Source organism: Mastacembelus armatus, chromosome 8 (genome assembly GCF_900324485.2).
Source record: "Mastacembelus armatus chromosome 8, fMasArm1.2, whole genome shotgun sequence".
NCBI lineage: Eukaryota > Metazoa > Chordata > Actinopteri > Synbranchiformes > Mastacembelidae > Mastacembelus > Mastacembelus armatus.
Window position 1 is genome coordinate 3,577,122 of NC_046640.1, and position 17,181 is coordinate 3,594,302.

Genomic DNA, 17,181 nt, shown 5'->3' on the forward strand with positions numbered 1-17,181 from the left:
ATAACATACACACCCCCCCCCTCCTTAACCTTTAAAGCACCCCTGGCTTTTCTCTGATCACCACAGAGTATAACAGACAGCACTAGTGATCGGGATTACTTTAAACATGCGTACAAGATGCTGAAGCAGCTCCTTATTAAGTGACACACAAGGTGCTGCGTCAGGTTCTCCTGGCTAGTCCAGCATCTCTTGCCTTCAATCTGCCGAACATGTCGTAAAGCTAGGCCACGCATCGCTGTGAACCAGATTTCAGGTCTAACACAGATTGAAACGGGACCACCCCGGACGCAGAGAAGCTCAGAATGATGTCGTCTTACTATCACCCAGCCAAGGAAGCCGACATGGCGTCTATAACAGAGCCACTTTGCCTGGAAAGAGGTGAGGAACTAGCCAAAGCGCTCATTCAGCTTTAGCTGTCAAAAACAGGTAACAGACGTATTGCTAAACGGGTGGCACTCCGGGACAATTAGCGTTTAGTCCTATATAAATTATTGTTGGCAAAAATTAATGGTGCTATTATGACTTTTTCGTCCATATGGCAGAGTGGTAGAGCATGTTGCCTCTGTTACAGGTATTTGAAAGGCGTCTGCCTATCATTTCTGTAGTGAAAGGGATTCCCTGTAATTCAATTTTCAGTCCTTCAAAACAGTATTGCTGGTACCCATGCTTGTATGGCCTAACTTCACACGTATGTCGAAAATGGAGTAAGTATTCTCGTACATTTTTAAACAATTGGCATATTTCACAAAAGTGTCATGAATACAGTTGTGCCATCACCTTGAAGTGCGATGTAACCGTCTAGTTCCCGGTAGGAGTGCGATCACTCCGCTTAATGTCCTGCGTGCTGGATGACGTCGACCTGTTTTATATGGCTTCCTGTCTGGCCTATATAATCCACGCTGCCCATTTTGGGGTGTTCACATGATTCACTTAACGACCCCTAAACGTAGCACCTCCAGACATTTCTGTGGTTTATACATGCCAATTCATACCAACAACACCGATTATCTTTTAGACTATAAACATAAATACGTAAAACATTTGTTATTAACTGAGTGCCTTTATCTGTGAATTATATTTCATATTTTATAGTGACATTTCTATGTTAAAGTTAATATAAGAGCTGCAGGACAATCTGAATTTCCCCCATGGGGGATGAATAAAGTATCTATCTAAAGAAGTGCAGCACTGTGAACTGAATCACCCAATGGCCACAGCACACTTGAACTCTGACCTTACTTCCCCTCAGGTAAGACGTCTATCATAATGGATTTTCTTCTACTTTATAAACTTCCACATGTGGAGACACAAACGTAAAAGAAAGTGACAGAACCTAACAGGTGATATCAACACATCTGTCCTATTACCTTCACATGCTGTAGAGTTTTAATGGACTGGAGAGGGTTTTTGTACAGCTTTGGATGACAAAAAAGGTCAAAAAATTATTAAGCAGCTTAAGCCTACTGTCATTCCTGTTGTGGTAAACACATCTTTTGATTGGGAAGTGTTTGATTTACATTTTAAGTATAATTCTATTATTTCCGTGTTCAGAAAGTACCAGAGGAGTGACAGTGCTTCAAAAACACATTGCTTTACTTCTGTTCTCAACATGGCAACAAGACATCTTGCTTTGCACAGCTTTATTGAATAAACTTCCCATTGGTCTTCTCACACCTGTGCACTGTGTGTACCTCACGAAACACATTTCAAGGTCAGGAAATGGTGGGAATCACTGCTTGCACTGGTCATTAGAAACTTCTGTCTCTCATGCTTTCAGTTCAGTTTTATTTGTAGAGTGGCAAATCACAATAAAAAATCGACTCAACGTAAACCCAACAAATCCCCAATGAGCAGCACTTGCGACAGTGGAAAAGAAAATCTCTCTTTAATGGTAGAAATCGCCAACAGAACCGGGCTAAGATTGGGCATCGATCTGACTTGATGTGGTCATCTCACTCTTTCTTGTCTTGTTTGCTTGCTGTGTCTATCCCTTAATAACCTGTGTTAGCTACTGCAATAACATGGGCAAAGCTGCAACATTCACAAAAACCTTTATTAGAAAATTTCCAGATTTAATTGTGGATGCTTATCCTTCCCCAGCCTGGTACATTTGCATAATATCTGAAAAGCCTAATTTAGATCTTTACATATGGGTGGATCCCATTATAAGACAAAGCTTCATGATTAGGCTAATGGCCTTTACATTGTAAGTTGTTATTGTGCTTCAGTCGTTATTTGCTATTTATTTATAATTAATTAAATGACTTCAACACACATTGATTATGATTGTAACGCAGTGAGCCTAAGGATCTGTGCTCTTTGATGACAGTTGACTCTTTTGTTCATCCAGCTTTGTGTGTGTGTGTTAGATGTATGCAGGGTGATTGAGCTGTTGGACAGGCTCCAGCGGAGTGGTGAGCTGCCTCCTCCCAAACTGCAGGCCCTACAGAGAGTCCTGCAGAGCAAATTCTGCGCAGCCATCAGAGAGGTATGGAGCTGCAGCAGATTGTTATTGCAAAGTCTGGGTCTGGAAATATAAGGGAGCTCAGAGCCATTTTTTTCAGTCCTGAGAGTATCCACATGATGTTATTCAGTTCCCCGCTATGCAGTAGGCTTTGACTGATAAAACAACAGCAATAGTGTCCAGAATCTCCAGGTGAAGAGTGATAGCAAAGAAACCTAGTTTCTTCAGCATATTTGTGGGAACTTCTGAAAAAGTGTCATCTATCTCAATAATATTTGATTTCTGAGACTAATGTGTCAATGTACTTTGTTAGTTGCCTTTTTCTTACCATGATAATAACATTACTGCTTCCTCTTGTGCTGTATGATCCAAATAATACTTCAGAGTGTACATTAACACAGTAATTTTCAACACCAGGAAGAGGTTGTTATGAACAATTGTTGGGATACCTGTAGGAAATGTTGACATCAGTTATCAAGGTTTCATTCACTACTGCAGAAAGTGACCCTCTGATAGCTGACATTAACATTATTTTTACTTTGTAGTGACTTTTTCTCTCGCAGTTTACTATTTTTCTTTATTCCATTTTATCTTAATCACTGGACTTGACCTACTTAAATGTCAATAAAAACTGTCAAAATTGAAGAAAAGTGGAGTAACACCCAACTTTTAACACCTAAAACAATATGATAATAATAAACAAATGAGATACAACATGTTAATTAAGCAGCTCAGTGGTGGTGGTGGCAGGCATACCTTTTCAGGATTCTCCTGCTTTCAAGCTTTAAGCTAACCTAACCCGTCTCAAGCTTTGTATTGAGCAGACATGATCTAATTCTAAAAAGGCAAATAAAAGTCTCCCAAAATGTTCAACTATTCTTATAAGTGTTAATGTTTTGAAAACTTGTATGTCAAATTACTGACCTGTAGTTGTAAACATGATTTAATTACTCAAAGGTTTAACTTTTTTTTCTTTGATGTCTGCAGTGTGGATCCAATATAGATGACTCTACTACACCAACAAGGTGCTCTAACTCACCATTTCTCTTCCCTGTTTCTGTTCAGGTATACGAGCAGCTTTATGACACTTTAGACATTGTTGGAGGACCAGAGGTGCGAGCACAAGCAACAGCCAAGGTATTACATGCACGCTCACAACTAAAACGCATTTTACAAGACAAATTCTAAAAGTTGGACTATAGTATAATTGTACTGTACTTTTGTACTTAATTGCACAATCGCAGCATCCAGTGCAAAGTGAAAAGTCTGGGGTCCACTGGCTGTGTGGATGTCCCCAAGCTCGTTTGGTTCAAAGGCACAATGTGCAAATGTCAAGTGCTATAGAATCCAGACTGGTGGATATGGTGAGCCAGTCACATCACTGCTGCCATAACTCTGAAACAGCTGAGCGAGTCACAGTGATGCATTGTTATCTTAATAGTGTAAAGCTGGACACGTTATCACACAGCACCACAAATCTGCAGTCAGAGGAGGGTCTTGTGGTGCTTATGTTATTATCCTGCCATATAAAACAGTTTATATGATCACATCAATTTGACTCTATTTTCAGTCAGAATTCTACAGTATTTCACGCAGTAAGTTGTTCCATTGTATCTTTTAATATGACAGAAAGGCTTCACTTCATACTGTATATGAAGAATACGATACATAGCTTCCACAGAAACACTGACTGGTTCTGATGTGTGTTGGAAAGATTGGAGTTTTGGTTCCACGTGATTAACTCAATAAATTAAAAAAGGGCTACTTTCTTCACACGGGTGGAATTAGAAATTCTTACCTCGTCTTAGGGCAGAACAGAAGTGGGTAAACATCCCTGTGCTGATTGACCAGGTGCTGGCTGTGGTTCTTCCCAGCCTCACCTGCTGCTTCCTATCTGTCAGAAAGCTAGTTATTCATTGACCTGAGTGAGTTTGAGTTTGGACTGGAGGATGTCTGGGACAGTGGTTTTGGATGCCAAACCGAAGTCCACAAACGGGACATGTACATAGGTCACTAAGGATTCAAGATGTTGCAGGATGTAATGCAGGGCTATGTTGACTGTATCCTTCACTGACGTGTTTTTCCAGCAGGCAAACTGTGATGTCCTAACATGTCCAAACTGTGATGTCCTACCACTAGTCTCTCAAAGGACTTAATGAGCACAGATGTCAGGGCAACAGGTCTGTAGTCATTCAGTCCATTGATGGAGGGCTTCTGCAACAACATCTTGGGATGATGAAAACTGTGCGGCAGACTGAAAATGATGTCCAGATGTGCTGGAGGCAACAGAATATAGCCAAAGTTCTCCTGATCCAGCACTAGACATCAGCCTCAGTGTCACCATTTTGACAAACAATAGTTGACAAGTAATATGCTGTCTGCGTTTAGGTAGTTCATTGTTGAGCTGGTGAGCCCGAGTGTTTGTGTTCCTTAAGTTTCTCTTGCATTAATTTGAAAAACTTCAAAAACATCATGCATAGTCTTTTGATTTAACACTTACAACACGTTGTTTCTTTCAAGAGTAGAATACAGATGAAAAAGTGGTGGGATTTGACTAAAGTTCTTATTCATTTAAGTGCAATCCATTGGGCCAGAAACTGCTGGCAACAGCTCAAAATGGTGTATTAACATACAACAAACAGGCAAGACTTACTCTATAGGATCATTATTATGACCTCATTTAGTTTAAGCATCTTTAAAAACATGAATTAAACATTTCTCTTTGGTTTTAGTTTATGCAGTGGCTTTCATTCCAAAACACAATGCAATTTCAACATATAGAAGACATTTTACCTGCAAATCATTATGTTCCAGCTTGACATAAAGCAACATTTTATCTTTAATCCTGGCATTTTAACTTTAATCTTGATATTTTAGTCCTATTCTCAATGTTTTGACTTTACATTGTACTCTTTCTTTGTGGCTCTAATACTCCTATCTTTTGGCTAGACAAGAGGTGATCTGATTAGAAAATGACAGTAGTTGTAATAGGCCTATCCATGGAGTGCCAGGGTAATGAAGGACTGTGCAGCCTATAGATTAAATTTTGAACTTAGGGTAAGTTGTCCACGCTGTACACATGAGGAGAGATTGCTGTCCTGACAGTGATTGATTGATCTTAAAAGCAATCACTTCAATAAATCATCATTTTTTTTCTGCTTCTCCCAACGGAAACTTCTCAAAATGAATGCACTCCGACCAGCACTTCAGTATAACTGCAGGAATGTGGAAATGACACTGACAGTTTCTGCAGACAGGCCGTTTCACAGAGCAAGTTGGAGTTAAATGATCTCTGTTTCTGGAATAGAAAACTCTGCTCTGAGTCGTCACTAAACCTGCTTTCTGGAATACCCCCTGATGTAATTTGATTGTGATTTAATAAAGGTACTCACAGTTGAAGGGCTTACTGTAGTAATCACATTTATACATAAAAGTAGAACTACCTTCTTTAAACACATTACATTTTATTTTTGTTAGCAGTTTAAAAGAATCACCTGGCTGAGGAGAGATTAATTAAAATAGTTTATGTATAGGTTCACATTTTAAAGTCAGTCTTAAAATAACCCCCTTGAGCTGAGACAGACTCACATTAACATCAGATGCATCTTTTAATATACATTACATATGCACAAAAAAGAAGTCATTCTTGGCAAGGTCTCACTTGTACAAAGATTGCTAACCTGATTTCACCTGGTTAAATAAAGGTTAAATTAAAAAAACAACAACTTTCATTTAAACAATATTATTAAGGGGTCTAATAGAGAGGAATGTTTACAGCAAGCAAATCCTGCAAAACCTTTGAAACAGGTAAACCTGTCTGTGAAACATTACTTAATTATTGCTGTGCATAAAGTTTGCTCATGTTGACAAAATCAACAGTAGAGGGTTGGTTTATTCTCAGTGCAACCTCTGGGGGTTATTCCAGGAAGTGAAAAATTAGAGCAGTTTAACCCTGAGTTTAGGGGAACACAATAGTTTCTGTTCCTAAAACAGAGATCAGTTAACTCTGACTTACTCTGTGAAACTAACCTGCTTGGTGGCATTGCCTTCTTCCTCCTGTTGTGCCTGCAGAAGCTGTCAGACAGGCTGTTTCATTTCCCCATTAATACAGCTCATATTGGAATGCCTTCATTTACATAAGTTTGCATCAGGAGAAACAGTAGCCAATAATTTATCTTTACTAATGTGTTTGTTTTTATGATCAATCAGTTAGTGTAAAGACAGCAACCTCTCTTCACATGCGCAGCATGGATTTATCTTCAGTTATGAATAAAAAATATATCCTACACCTCTTTTTATTACACTGGCACTCCATGGATAGTCCTAGGCTATTAGAACAACTGTCATTTTGTTTGTCAGATCTCGAGATACAACGGTGTATGCAAGATACAAGGTCTGGCCTTGTGTACAAGCTATTGTACAAACCTACGTACAAACTATTCCGTAGGCATACTAAATTGAACTCAGAGAAATGAAATGCACATCCTCTATGTGAACTAGATTTCACAGTAGTTCTTTCTTTTTTTTTTTTTTTTACTGGTGCCATATTTTTTATCTAACCAGGCCACAGTGGCAGCTTTTGCAGCCAGTGAGGGCCATGCTCACCCAAGGGTCGTGGAGCTGCCAAAAACAGAAGAGGGTCTGGGTTTTAACATCATGGGAGGCAAAGAACAGAACTCCCCTATATACATCTCCAGAGTGATCCCTGGTGGGGTGGCTGACCGCCAAGGAGGGCTGAAGAGAGGAGACCAGTTGTTGTCTGTCAATGGAGTGGTAAGAAGATCAGGCTTATAGTCAGCTACTAAAGAACCACTGACTGTTGGATACACACACTGACACAAGTTTGATTTAATACTTTAAGCACATACAGACAGTGCAACACATTTTCATATAGATGCATGTGCAAGTTCTATCAGATACTTAAGGGTCTAGATGACTTAGTGATTAAGATTACTAACATTCTTTGGAGTATGCAGTACACTCCCCAAACCTTTTTGTGACTAAGCCACTTGTTATGCAGTGGCCTGCTGGGGCAGTGGCATCACAGCAGCAGACAGAAACTAGAAACTAGACAAACCGATTAAAAAAAAAAAAAAAAAAAGGCTAGCTCTGTTATGGGCTGCTATCGAGACTCAGTGGAGGAGATTGGGGATACGAGAATAAGAATCAAACAAAATGAACTAAAGCTCCCACGTCCTACAGGATACAGGAGTGCTCACAGCAGTACCTTCAGCGACAGGCTGTACCCACAGTGTGTGAATAAGAACTACTGCAGGTCCTTTGTCCCTGCTGCTGTCAGACTCTCCAACTGTCACTAAATTACAAATTACAGCCTGACACAATCTGATACCGGCATCTGACTGATTTCTCTTACAATTTTATTCTCAAATATGTGTGCATATTTTTAGTGTTATTACAGTTATTATGATGATTATTACTAAAGAGGAACATTTCAGGTTTCAGGCTTTTCATTGTCATCCTCAAGATCTCTTACTAATGTGACTGTTTTATGATCAGTTCATCTGGATTTCTCCACAGTTATAAATTAAACCTGTAGACTAGAGTCTTTCTTTAATTACACTGGCATTCTATAAGAACCCTGTTATAACAGCTGTCGTTTTGTAGGTCAGATCACCACCTGACAAACCTCAAGAAGCGGACCTTTCATCCATTATCCTGTTGATTTGGAAGCACAATTAATTTCCCTGGACATTTTCAGCCATTTTCTTTGAGGATTATCAGATCCCAACTGGATGTGCTGTCATTCCCAAATGACTTTCTTGTGAAAGTTGCCATTCTTTCTCACATTCAACACATTATCTGAACTCCTTTCTCCACAGTTTCATTTCCAATATTACACATCACAGATGTGCTCTCACTTCAGAGCAAACTCTCTATGGAGCTAAGTCTCTGAGTCTTTAAGTTTTGGCATTGAAAATGAAAGTTTGGCATTGAAAAAAGAAGTAATGGCATTGAAACACCTTTTTTGAAAATGGGCATTAAAAATATATCATTTTATTTTTGTATCGTTTTGCATTATGGTGTGTTTTGATATCTGTTTTTTTCAATGACGTTCTTTCTTGTACGATGCCGCTCATTTTTGTTTACAATGCCAATGACTGTTTTGCAGCTCCAAACAGAAAGTTTCATAAGATTATCACTGAAAAACACACCATAACGCATAAAGATACAAAAATAAAATATTTTTTATACCCCTTTGAAAAAAAGGTGTTTCAATGCCAATGCTTCTTCTTTCAATACCAAACTGTATTTTCAATGCCAAAACTTAAAGACATCGAATTGGCTCCATAACTCTCAGCATTACTTTTGTTGTTTTTTGGCCAACGGAATCTTTTTATACAACACTAGAGATGCAGAAAATGTTTGCAAAGCAATGGTTTGTACAGCTGTAAGAAAAGGGGCCCTTGCACTTTGCACAAAATCAACCAATCAGGGAACTGAAGCAAGTTCATTCTGATTGGCTGTTTTGTCTCCAATTAGATCTTTAGTTACAACATCCCGGAAGTGTTATGGAAAGGCCAATGTAGACGCCCACGCTGACTTAAGCAAAATACCTTATTGCATTTCTTAAGTGAATCTGTCTTAACAAGCAACAGGATTTTTTCTTTCTTTTTCATTTGATTTATTTTTGTTTTTATTTATTAAATGATTTGGGAATGGTATATATCTCTGGGTAACACTCCAACACAGTAGGTGGTGGTAATGTATCTTTAACGTTGACACCCATCATAAAGTCAAAAGAAGAAGAAGCCTGGCCCAGTGGAGTTGTTTGACTACAACTGGTTAAGACACATTTCTCTCAGTATTTTTTTTTATTATTGACTCATATTATAGAACTACCTTCTTAGCTTTTTGTACTATGGTGCTACCACGTAATGTTGCATTGTTTAGATTATCTCCACTTGAGATATTAGCTGTTGTGTGACTAACAAAAGTTTGACTCTTCCTTCTCTAGGCACTTCTGGGCACAGACAATGTCTAGTGAACGACTGTTATAAATATAATTTATGTGCTTGCAAAATATATTTTTCCATGCTAAAAAAATCTCCCATTTCTCACTCAGGATAGAGGCACAAAAATAACGCCATACAATTCCTGCTACCAGTTTTTGTTGTGTTCTTTGGGCACAAACCTGCAATGAGCATTGAAAAGTTACACACAATTGCATGTTTCATAAGAGATAATGCAGTTGAAGCAAGTACCAAAATTTAAAATAACATATGCTCTCACATCAGGCTTAAGTAATTTTTATTTTGCAGTTTCCCATTTTCATAGACTGCATTGATAGAACACATAGCTATCCCTATGACTGCACCCCCAGTTATAAGACAGTGTGAACAGAAAGCCTTTCCATAGCATTAATGTGCAGGTAGATGGGCTGCTCTGTACATAGCTATACATTTATTCAGCGTCTAATTACCAGGTTCTCCGGGCTATAAGTTGCACCAGAGTATAAGCAAAAACAGCCTTGTTGAACAGAAAAAAACATTAGTTGCTTCAGTGTATAAGTCACATTTGTAATTATACCAATTATAGTCTAAATTAGCATTTGAAGAGCGTAGGCTGGGCATAACAACAAGCAGAAGTGCATTACGAAATTCACTCATCCATGTTAAGTGACATTGAACAACGGCACCGACATTGGGGTGGGAGGAGATGAAACACCATCTCCTCCTCATCTCTTGAGTTGCCTGAATGCCAACAGTCACTCCAAATTTTGTTTCAGCTCCATACTTTACTACCTGCACCATGAAGTCTGCAGTATAGCTCTTTCTTTTGGGTGGGATTTACACTTGTGTTACACTAGGAGTTTAGCAGGAACAAAAACATTTTTACTCTTTCAGCAGAACATTATTATCTTCAATTGAGTGACTACTCATCAAAATGACTATAAATATACACATATAAGTCGCTTGGCTGTATAACTCACAGGACAAGCCAGAGGAGTAAAATGAGTGCGACTTATAGTACGTAAAACACAGTACTCTCTCCTCTGTACCTGTGATCCAGATTATTAATGTTGAGCCACGTGGCCTGACTGTCCATGACTCAAGAATTTATTGAATCTACTCTTGAGCACCAGATTTGCAAATGGTGTTCTGATGTTCTTAGTGGAAATGACATTACATTTCTCCATGCTTATTTCTAATCTAAAGTTGAGAGTGCCCAACCAGCCTGCTGAGGAAAATCATTTCTGCTGCTATTCGAGATCTGATTCTTTTGATCATCATACAGAGCTTGTGACCATAGGTGAGGGTATGAACATAGGTCAAGCAGTTAATCAAGGGCCTTATGACTCAGCTCTCTCTTGCCATGACCGGTACAGCGACCTCATATTGATCTCGTGCTCCATCCTTCCCTCATTGGGAAACAGACCCCAAGATGCTTAAACTCTTCCACTTGAAGTAGGAGCTCTCCCCCAACATTGTAGGGCACAATCCACCCTTTTCTGACTGAGAACCATGGCCTCAGACTTGGATGTTGGATGCTGTTTCATATCCTGGCAGCTTCACACTCGACTGCGAACTGCAGGCCACAGCAGTGAACCTCAGACCCCATACTTCCGGGGCACACCCCACATAAGTCCCCAAGGGACTCAAATGCTTTCTCCAAGTCCACAAAACATGTGGACTGGTTGGACAAATTCCCCTGATCCCTCGAGGACCCTGGCGAGGGGATAGAGCTGGTCCAGTTTCTGCAACTAAGACGAAAACCATATTGTTCCGCCTCCTCCATAGTTGCTCAGGAGAATACACACACACACACTCACACACACACACGGTAGCTGTCTACTTCAGCTAGTTGCCAGATCGTACTTCGACCCTGTGTTGTTCACAGTCGATTCTCTGTGCATTCCCAGAGTCTCCTTATGTCACTTGTTCCTGTGACTTCCTCAGGTTTTGTGTGTTCCTGGTTCACAGTTGTTTCAGCTCTTACTCCTCCTAGCCCCTGTCCCTGTGTTTCCTTGATCCCTGTTCCCAGCATATTGCTCACCTGCTTCCTCGTGTGTCCTCTAAGTGAAGTTCTCCAGCGTCTACTATTCCCCTTTCTCACCGTGTGTCCTAGTTCCTGGTTCTAGTATATTCAACTCACCAGTCTCTGTGTTTCCTGGGTCCCTGTCTCCCTGATCATACTACTCCTCCCCGTGTGTATACTCACCTGCTTCCGGGTTATTCCTGGTGCCATGTGCACTCATGGACAAGGGTGTCCCGCAGTGTTCGAACATGGTGTTTGTAATGCACAGAAGTCCAAAAACAGAACACCACTCAGGTTCAAATTGGGGAGCCCATTCCTCCCAATCACACCTCTCCAGGTATCACTGTTGTTGCCCACATGAGCATTTAAGTCCCCCAGCAGAATTACGGAGTCCCCACTTGGAACACTTTCTAGTACCCTTTCTAGAGACTAGAGACTCTAAGAAGGCTGGGTACTCTGGGTACATGAGCACAAACAGTGAGAACCCAGTCCCCAACCCAAAGGTAAAGGGATAAAACCCTCTCATTTACCAGGGTAAACGCTGAACTCTAAAAGCTGGGGGTTCTATTAATAAACCTATGCCAGCCTGCAGTCTCTCATCCTGGGAAACTCCAGAAAGTCCAGCCAAAAGGTTTGGTACCAGAGCCCAGGGCATGCATGGAAGTGAGCCAAACTACTTCTAGTTGGTGCCTCTCAACCTCCTGCACAAGCTTAAGCTCCTTCGCCACCAGTGAGGTGACGCCATGTCCCAAGGACCATCTTAGCTGTCCAAAGGTTGGGCCGCCGAGGCACCCGTCTTTGACTGCTGCCCAGACCACATTCCACTGGCCCCATATGGTCCCTTGTGAAGGTGGTAGACCCACGGAAGGACAACCCCACGTCTTGTCTTCAGACTATGCCCAACCAGGCCCCGTGAGTGGAGGCCGGCCATGAGGCGCTTGCCTTCGAGCCCCTGCCCCAGGCCTGGCTGCAGGGAGGGGAACCAGTAACCCTGCCGCAGGTTGTGCGCTTTGATGTTTCTTCATTCACATAGAGTCTTTATGAGCATTGCTTTGCTGGGGCCATTACCTGAGACCAATTTGCCTTGGGTGACCCTACCAGGGGCATAAGGGTTTGCATTTGCTTTAAGAGTTAAAGCAGCGGTCCCAAAACACCAGGTCCTAGATTAATACCTGGCTATGGATTATTTGGTATTGGGTGTGACGAAGAATTTTGTTGTTGTTGTTTTATTGGATATTGCAGTTTGCAAGATGTTTCCTTGTTGTTGTTTTTTTTTTTTTTTAATTATTGGATTCTCACCCCATCACATCTGTCTCTCACATAGGCCTACCTATCTTTGTCATGTAATGGGAAAAAAATAAGCACACAAGCTACTTAAAATGAAAATAAAATATTTTCTTATAATATTACCTAAGGGAAGCATATTTAAGGTGAAAAGAATCGGTCCTAGCACAGAACCCTGTGCAACTCCATAACTATGTTATATATGCATGGAAGATTCATTATGAACATGAACAAATTGGAATCTGCCTGAAAAATAAGATTTAAACCAACCTAGTGCTGTTCTTCCAATAGCAATCACATGTTTCCGTCTCTGGAATAAAATGTTGTGGTCAATAGTGTCAGATACAGTGATGACCTCTAGCAGGACAAGTTTTAATTTTTCAATTAAATTTTATTTTTATAATGCCAAGTCACAATAAAATCATCTCAAGACAAGAAACCCAACAAATCAGCTTCATTTGGGACACTTGTTAATTTCTGTTCTGTGGTTATAAGTGTGTTAATGGGTGAACAAAACTATTGAGATTGACTTCATAAAACATTTGTTGTGTGCTGGTGTTCATGCAGAGCGTTGAGGGCGAGCACCACGAGAAGGCTGTAGAGCTGCTCAAGGCTGCCCAGAGTTCAGTCAAGTTGGTGGTCCGCTACACCCCCAAGGTCCTGGAGGAAATGGAGGCTCGATTTGAGAAGATGAGGAGTGCCCGTAGACGACAGCAGCACACCAGCTACTCGTGAGGACTGCTTGTTAGTCTGCACCCAGTCTGAACTGATAATTTATGTATGGGTACTTAGTGTCAGCAGCTCTCTAATCCATACTCCTGCTGCACAGTATGTTCTAGATCCTACTTATCATGGTATTGAAAAGGGTAAACATATGTTTAGGAAATCACACATATACAATGTTGAGCCTTAAAGGAAAAGCAACTTTGAAACATCACTACCACTTTGTGAAGTCCGCTCTTAAAATCTAATAACATGAAGATGAGCTGAAGGTAGAGGCAGGGGCAGATAATTGTGTAAATAAAATGCTGTGAGTGCACTGGAGTGTAGAAATGTAAACGTCTATTTACCATCATCAAGTCACATCATCTAGAATATTACATTCAATCACAGCCCTTTGCATTTACACATGTTCTAGCTATTCAGATTCTGTATTTGTAGGTGGCAGGTGGCTGCTGTAACCTCTTCATCATTAGCTTGTACTAAGTTAAACATCAACAAGTGCCCACAAAAGTAACTCCAGGTTGACACAGGACACAGTGAAAAATGCCATTACTGGTTAAATGGTCAGTATAGGATCAGTATGATGTAGGTACACATAGTACAAGTCCAAACCATTTAAGGGAGACTCTTTAAAACGTAGCCAGTTCAAATCTATACATCCTACACTTGAAGAATGAATGTGTTTTGGTCATTTAAATCAATAAAAAACATAATAAATGGAGTTGTGAATTCACTGAAAGTGACAATGCAACAAGAATAACAAGCAAACACTGTGCAAGTTGTTGTCCAGTAACTGCACATCAGCGATATACAGCTCCAGGACCAGGGACACCTGCAGAAGGTACAGAGAGAGAGAGAGAGAGAGAAAGAGAGAGAGAGCAAACTACAGGAGAAGAGGGTACAACGTTAATGACAATCAGTTGTTATTAGTCTTCTGTTCTTAATGTACCTCCTCTGTCCCTTTGTTCTTTGTTGGAGCATTTATGTGACTACATGACGTTACTGTCTGTGTTGTAGAAGGATAGGGTTTGTGTCTACGCCGATTGGCGGAGTTCTTTTTGTTTGGATGCCGTGTGGCATAGTGTGTGGAGTGTGTTCCATTGTGTTCAGTACCTGGTGGATACAGGAATAATAACAGAAACATCGTCTTGAATTTGGGTCCTCGCAGTCAGACCACAGCACAGGATCAGGATCAGTATCAGTATCAGTATCACACAGCACATCATCCATGTTAATGGATGTATGTGTGTGTGTGTGTTTGCTGATTATTTCAGTCTGTATAAATGGTGAGATGAGCTGACAGTGCCACAGAGTTGACAGGGTGAGGAAAAGAAAGACAGCTTGTGCCAAATATCCCATGTGAGGTTGACCAGTGATTCAACCACAATGTCCAAACATCCCAGCTCTCATTAGTATGTCCTTTACAAAATGTCCTTTACATCTTCACTTGTCAAAACAGCAAAAGCACAGGTGTAATTAAAGATGGCTACATTCCATTTTAGCTATGTTGCATTGTGCATATATGTATGGCATGGTTTACTGGAAGAACCAACATAAACTTTTAGTGACGTCTGTGCTTCCCCTGCTTTAAACAGTCTCAGCGCAACTTTAACTGTTCTTCAGGGTCTGTTCATTTTCAGAGTCCAGTTCCAAGTGTTCTGCTTGTTTACGAATTATCCCTGACTATTAGAATCTGGAAGATACCATCTCAGATGAGGGTGGAAGTGAGGGACAAAGTGAAATGGTATCCCCCAGCTTCTGATTGGCTGAACACATCTGGGTTTCTGGAAGCCAGCCCTTCGGGGGGGGGGGGGAGACTGGCCTGTTAGGCCAGTAAAGAATGTGTACCTCATCACTTTAATTCCACCTCTTTCAACAAATAATTTGCTAAAAGAGATTTAGATGAGAGTTCTGATACTCAATAACCCAAATTTGACTGTTCTGTTTTTCTGTTCGGTAAGTGGAATAGACTGCTCTCAATGTGAAACGACATGAGCCACACTGAAGTAGCAAGGTACGCTGACAGCTGATACACTCTGCTGAAATGTTAATGTTTGTCACAACATCAACACAAAATAAATCTCCAAATTGACGCCTCATTATTTTGGTCCACATGAGCTCTCCGATCTCCTCGAGACAAACTCTCCCATGACAGTTAGCGCTAGCCACATGCTAGGTTGGCATGGTTGGCAAACCTCTGTGTTAGGCATGTAACCAACAATGAGACAACCATATCACAAAAGTTAGTCACTATGTCTCACACTCTGTCTCTCTCTCTCATTGTCTCCTAGATTAAAAAAATAAATAAAAACAGCTAAGACAATGATTGATTTCAACATTGGTAAGTTTACCACAAAGACATTTGTGGTAAACTTCATTTATGGTTATTTTACAATTATACAATTATATTTTACGGCACCTATCTACATATCAAAAATGTATATTGTTGTGGCCATATGTCTTGGCAGGTTTTGGAAGCTAGTTTAGCAGATAATTCTATCTTGTTTCCTGCAGATCGCTGGAGTCCAGGGGCTAACTAATCCAATGCCTCCATCATCATCCATTGATCAACCCTTCTGTTCTAGTGGGAGGGGAAGACTGTAGACAAGACGCAAAAAACCAAAGTATCCTGTTGTGAAGTTATCTGAACTTCATGAATCCAGTTTAGAAGATTCTACCCTTCCTCTTTCTTTAGTTCTTAGAGAAACGTGAAGTAACCTTTTTAGAACATGCTTGTGATTCAAAATTTCCAATGTGAAATAATCTCCAGTATCCTATTACATAAGGGCATCACATTATCTTTACTATATGACTTAAATAGAACCTAATGTTTATATTCTCTAGTTGTTTTACTTTTGCATCTTCAGATACTACACTGCAGTCCTCCTCAGAGTCCACTATCTGCATTTAGACCTCGGTAATCAGAGGTCTAAATGCTAACACCTACAGCCTTTTAAGGCCATTTTTCTGTCAGATATTCCAGCTAGAGGGCTAAACATTGGCATTATGGCGAACTTTATTGAAAACTTGTGATTGGCAAGTATTGTCTTAGTTTTGCAAATTATTTGTGTTTATTATTTGCATAACTATTCATGAAATAAAGTCTAACTGAATAAATTACACACTGCCTTCTTTCCTGCAGTATATGTTTGATGAATATAGCCTGGTGTAATTTAGTTCATTTCTGTTGACTCCTGTTGCTTCTGTTGGATATTGTCGTTTTGTACAATTTCAGTAATCCATGTCTGAACTGTTGCTCATTTCAACAAAGCTGTTCATTGAAACATCAAAGTATCACATATTCGCATATTATATTTACATAATCGCCTTCATTTACAGAGGGAGCCACTAGAGGGATATGAGTTCTATTTATGCAGCTGTTCAAGCCTGGAAATAATAAAATATACAAATTGATTTGTGAATAAATTATCAAAGCTAAAGGCTGAATGTGCCAACTGTTGATTGTCCTGATACCTGCAATTTTGTAAATTCCTCTATGTGATTGGGGATGACCACAAAGCTGTACAGCAGATGTTTGAGTGTGACATGCAGTTGCCTTTGAAATATGCTCTGCATCACTGCTGTTATAAAGTAAATGCCCTCTTACATGGAGGGAAATAAGTCTAGTGAGTCATTATGAAAGATGTGATGTAAGTGGATGATTCCTTTCTTTACCCAACAATGGAAGTTTATTAATATGGGGCTTGTTCCAG

The 17,181-nt window shown here is 40.2% G+C and overlaps 1 protein-coding gene across 4 annotated transcripts; it reads left to right on the top strand.

Moving 5' to 3' along the window:
* The first annotated feature begins 9 nt into the window (after positions 1-9).
* lin7b (lin-7 homolog B (C. elegans)) lies at positions 10-16,588 on the top strand. Of its 4 annotated transcripts, none has more exons than XM_026325013.2 (6): positions 10-378; positions 2,370-2,488; positions 3,530-3,601; positions 7,028-7,237; positions 13,313-13,476; positions 15,983-16,588. In XM_026325013.2, the coding sequence occupies exons 1-6, from the start codon at positions 303-305 to the stop codon at positions 16,002-16,004; spliced, it is 663 nt and encodes a 220-aa protein (XP_026180798.1). In that variant the 5' UTR covers positions 10-302; the 3' UTR covers positions 16,005-16,588. The 4 variants fall into 4 exon arrangements, with proteins under 4 accessions (XP_026180798.1, XP_026180799.1, XP_026180800.1 ...); XM_026325014.2 differs by having other exon boundaries at positions 13,313-13,489; positions 15,983-16,099; XM_026325015.2 differs by lacking the exon at positions 13,313-13,476.
* Positions 16,589-17,181: the final 593 nt, after the last annotated feature.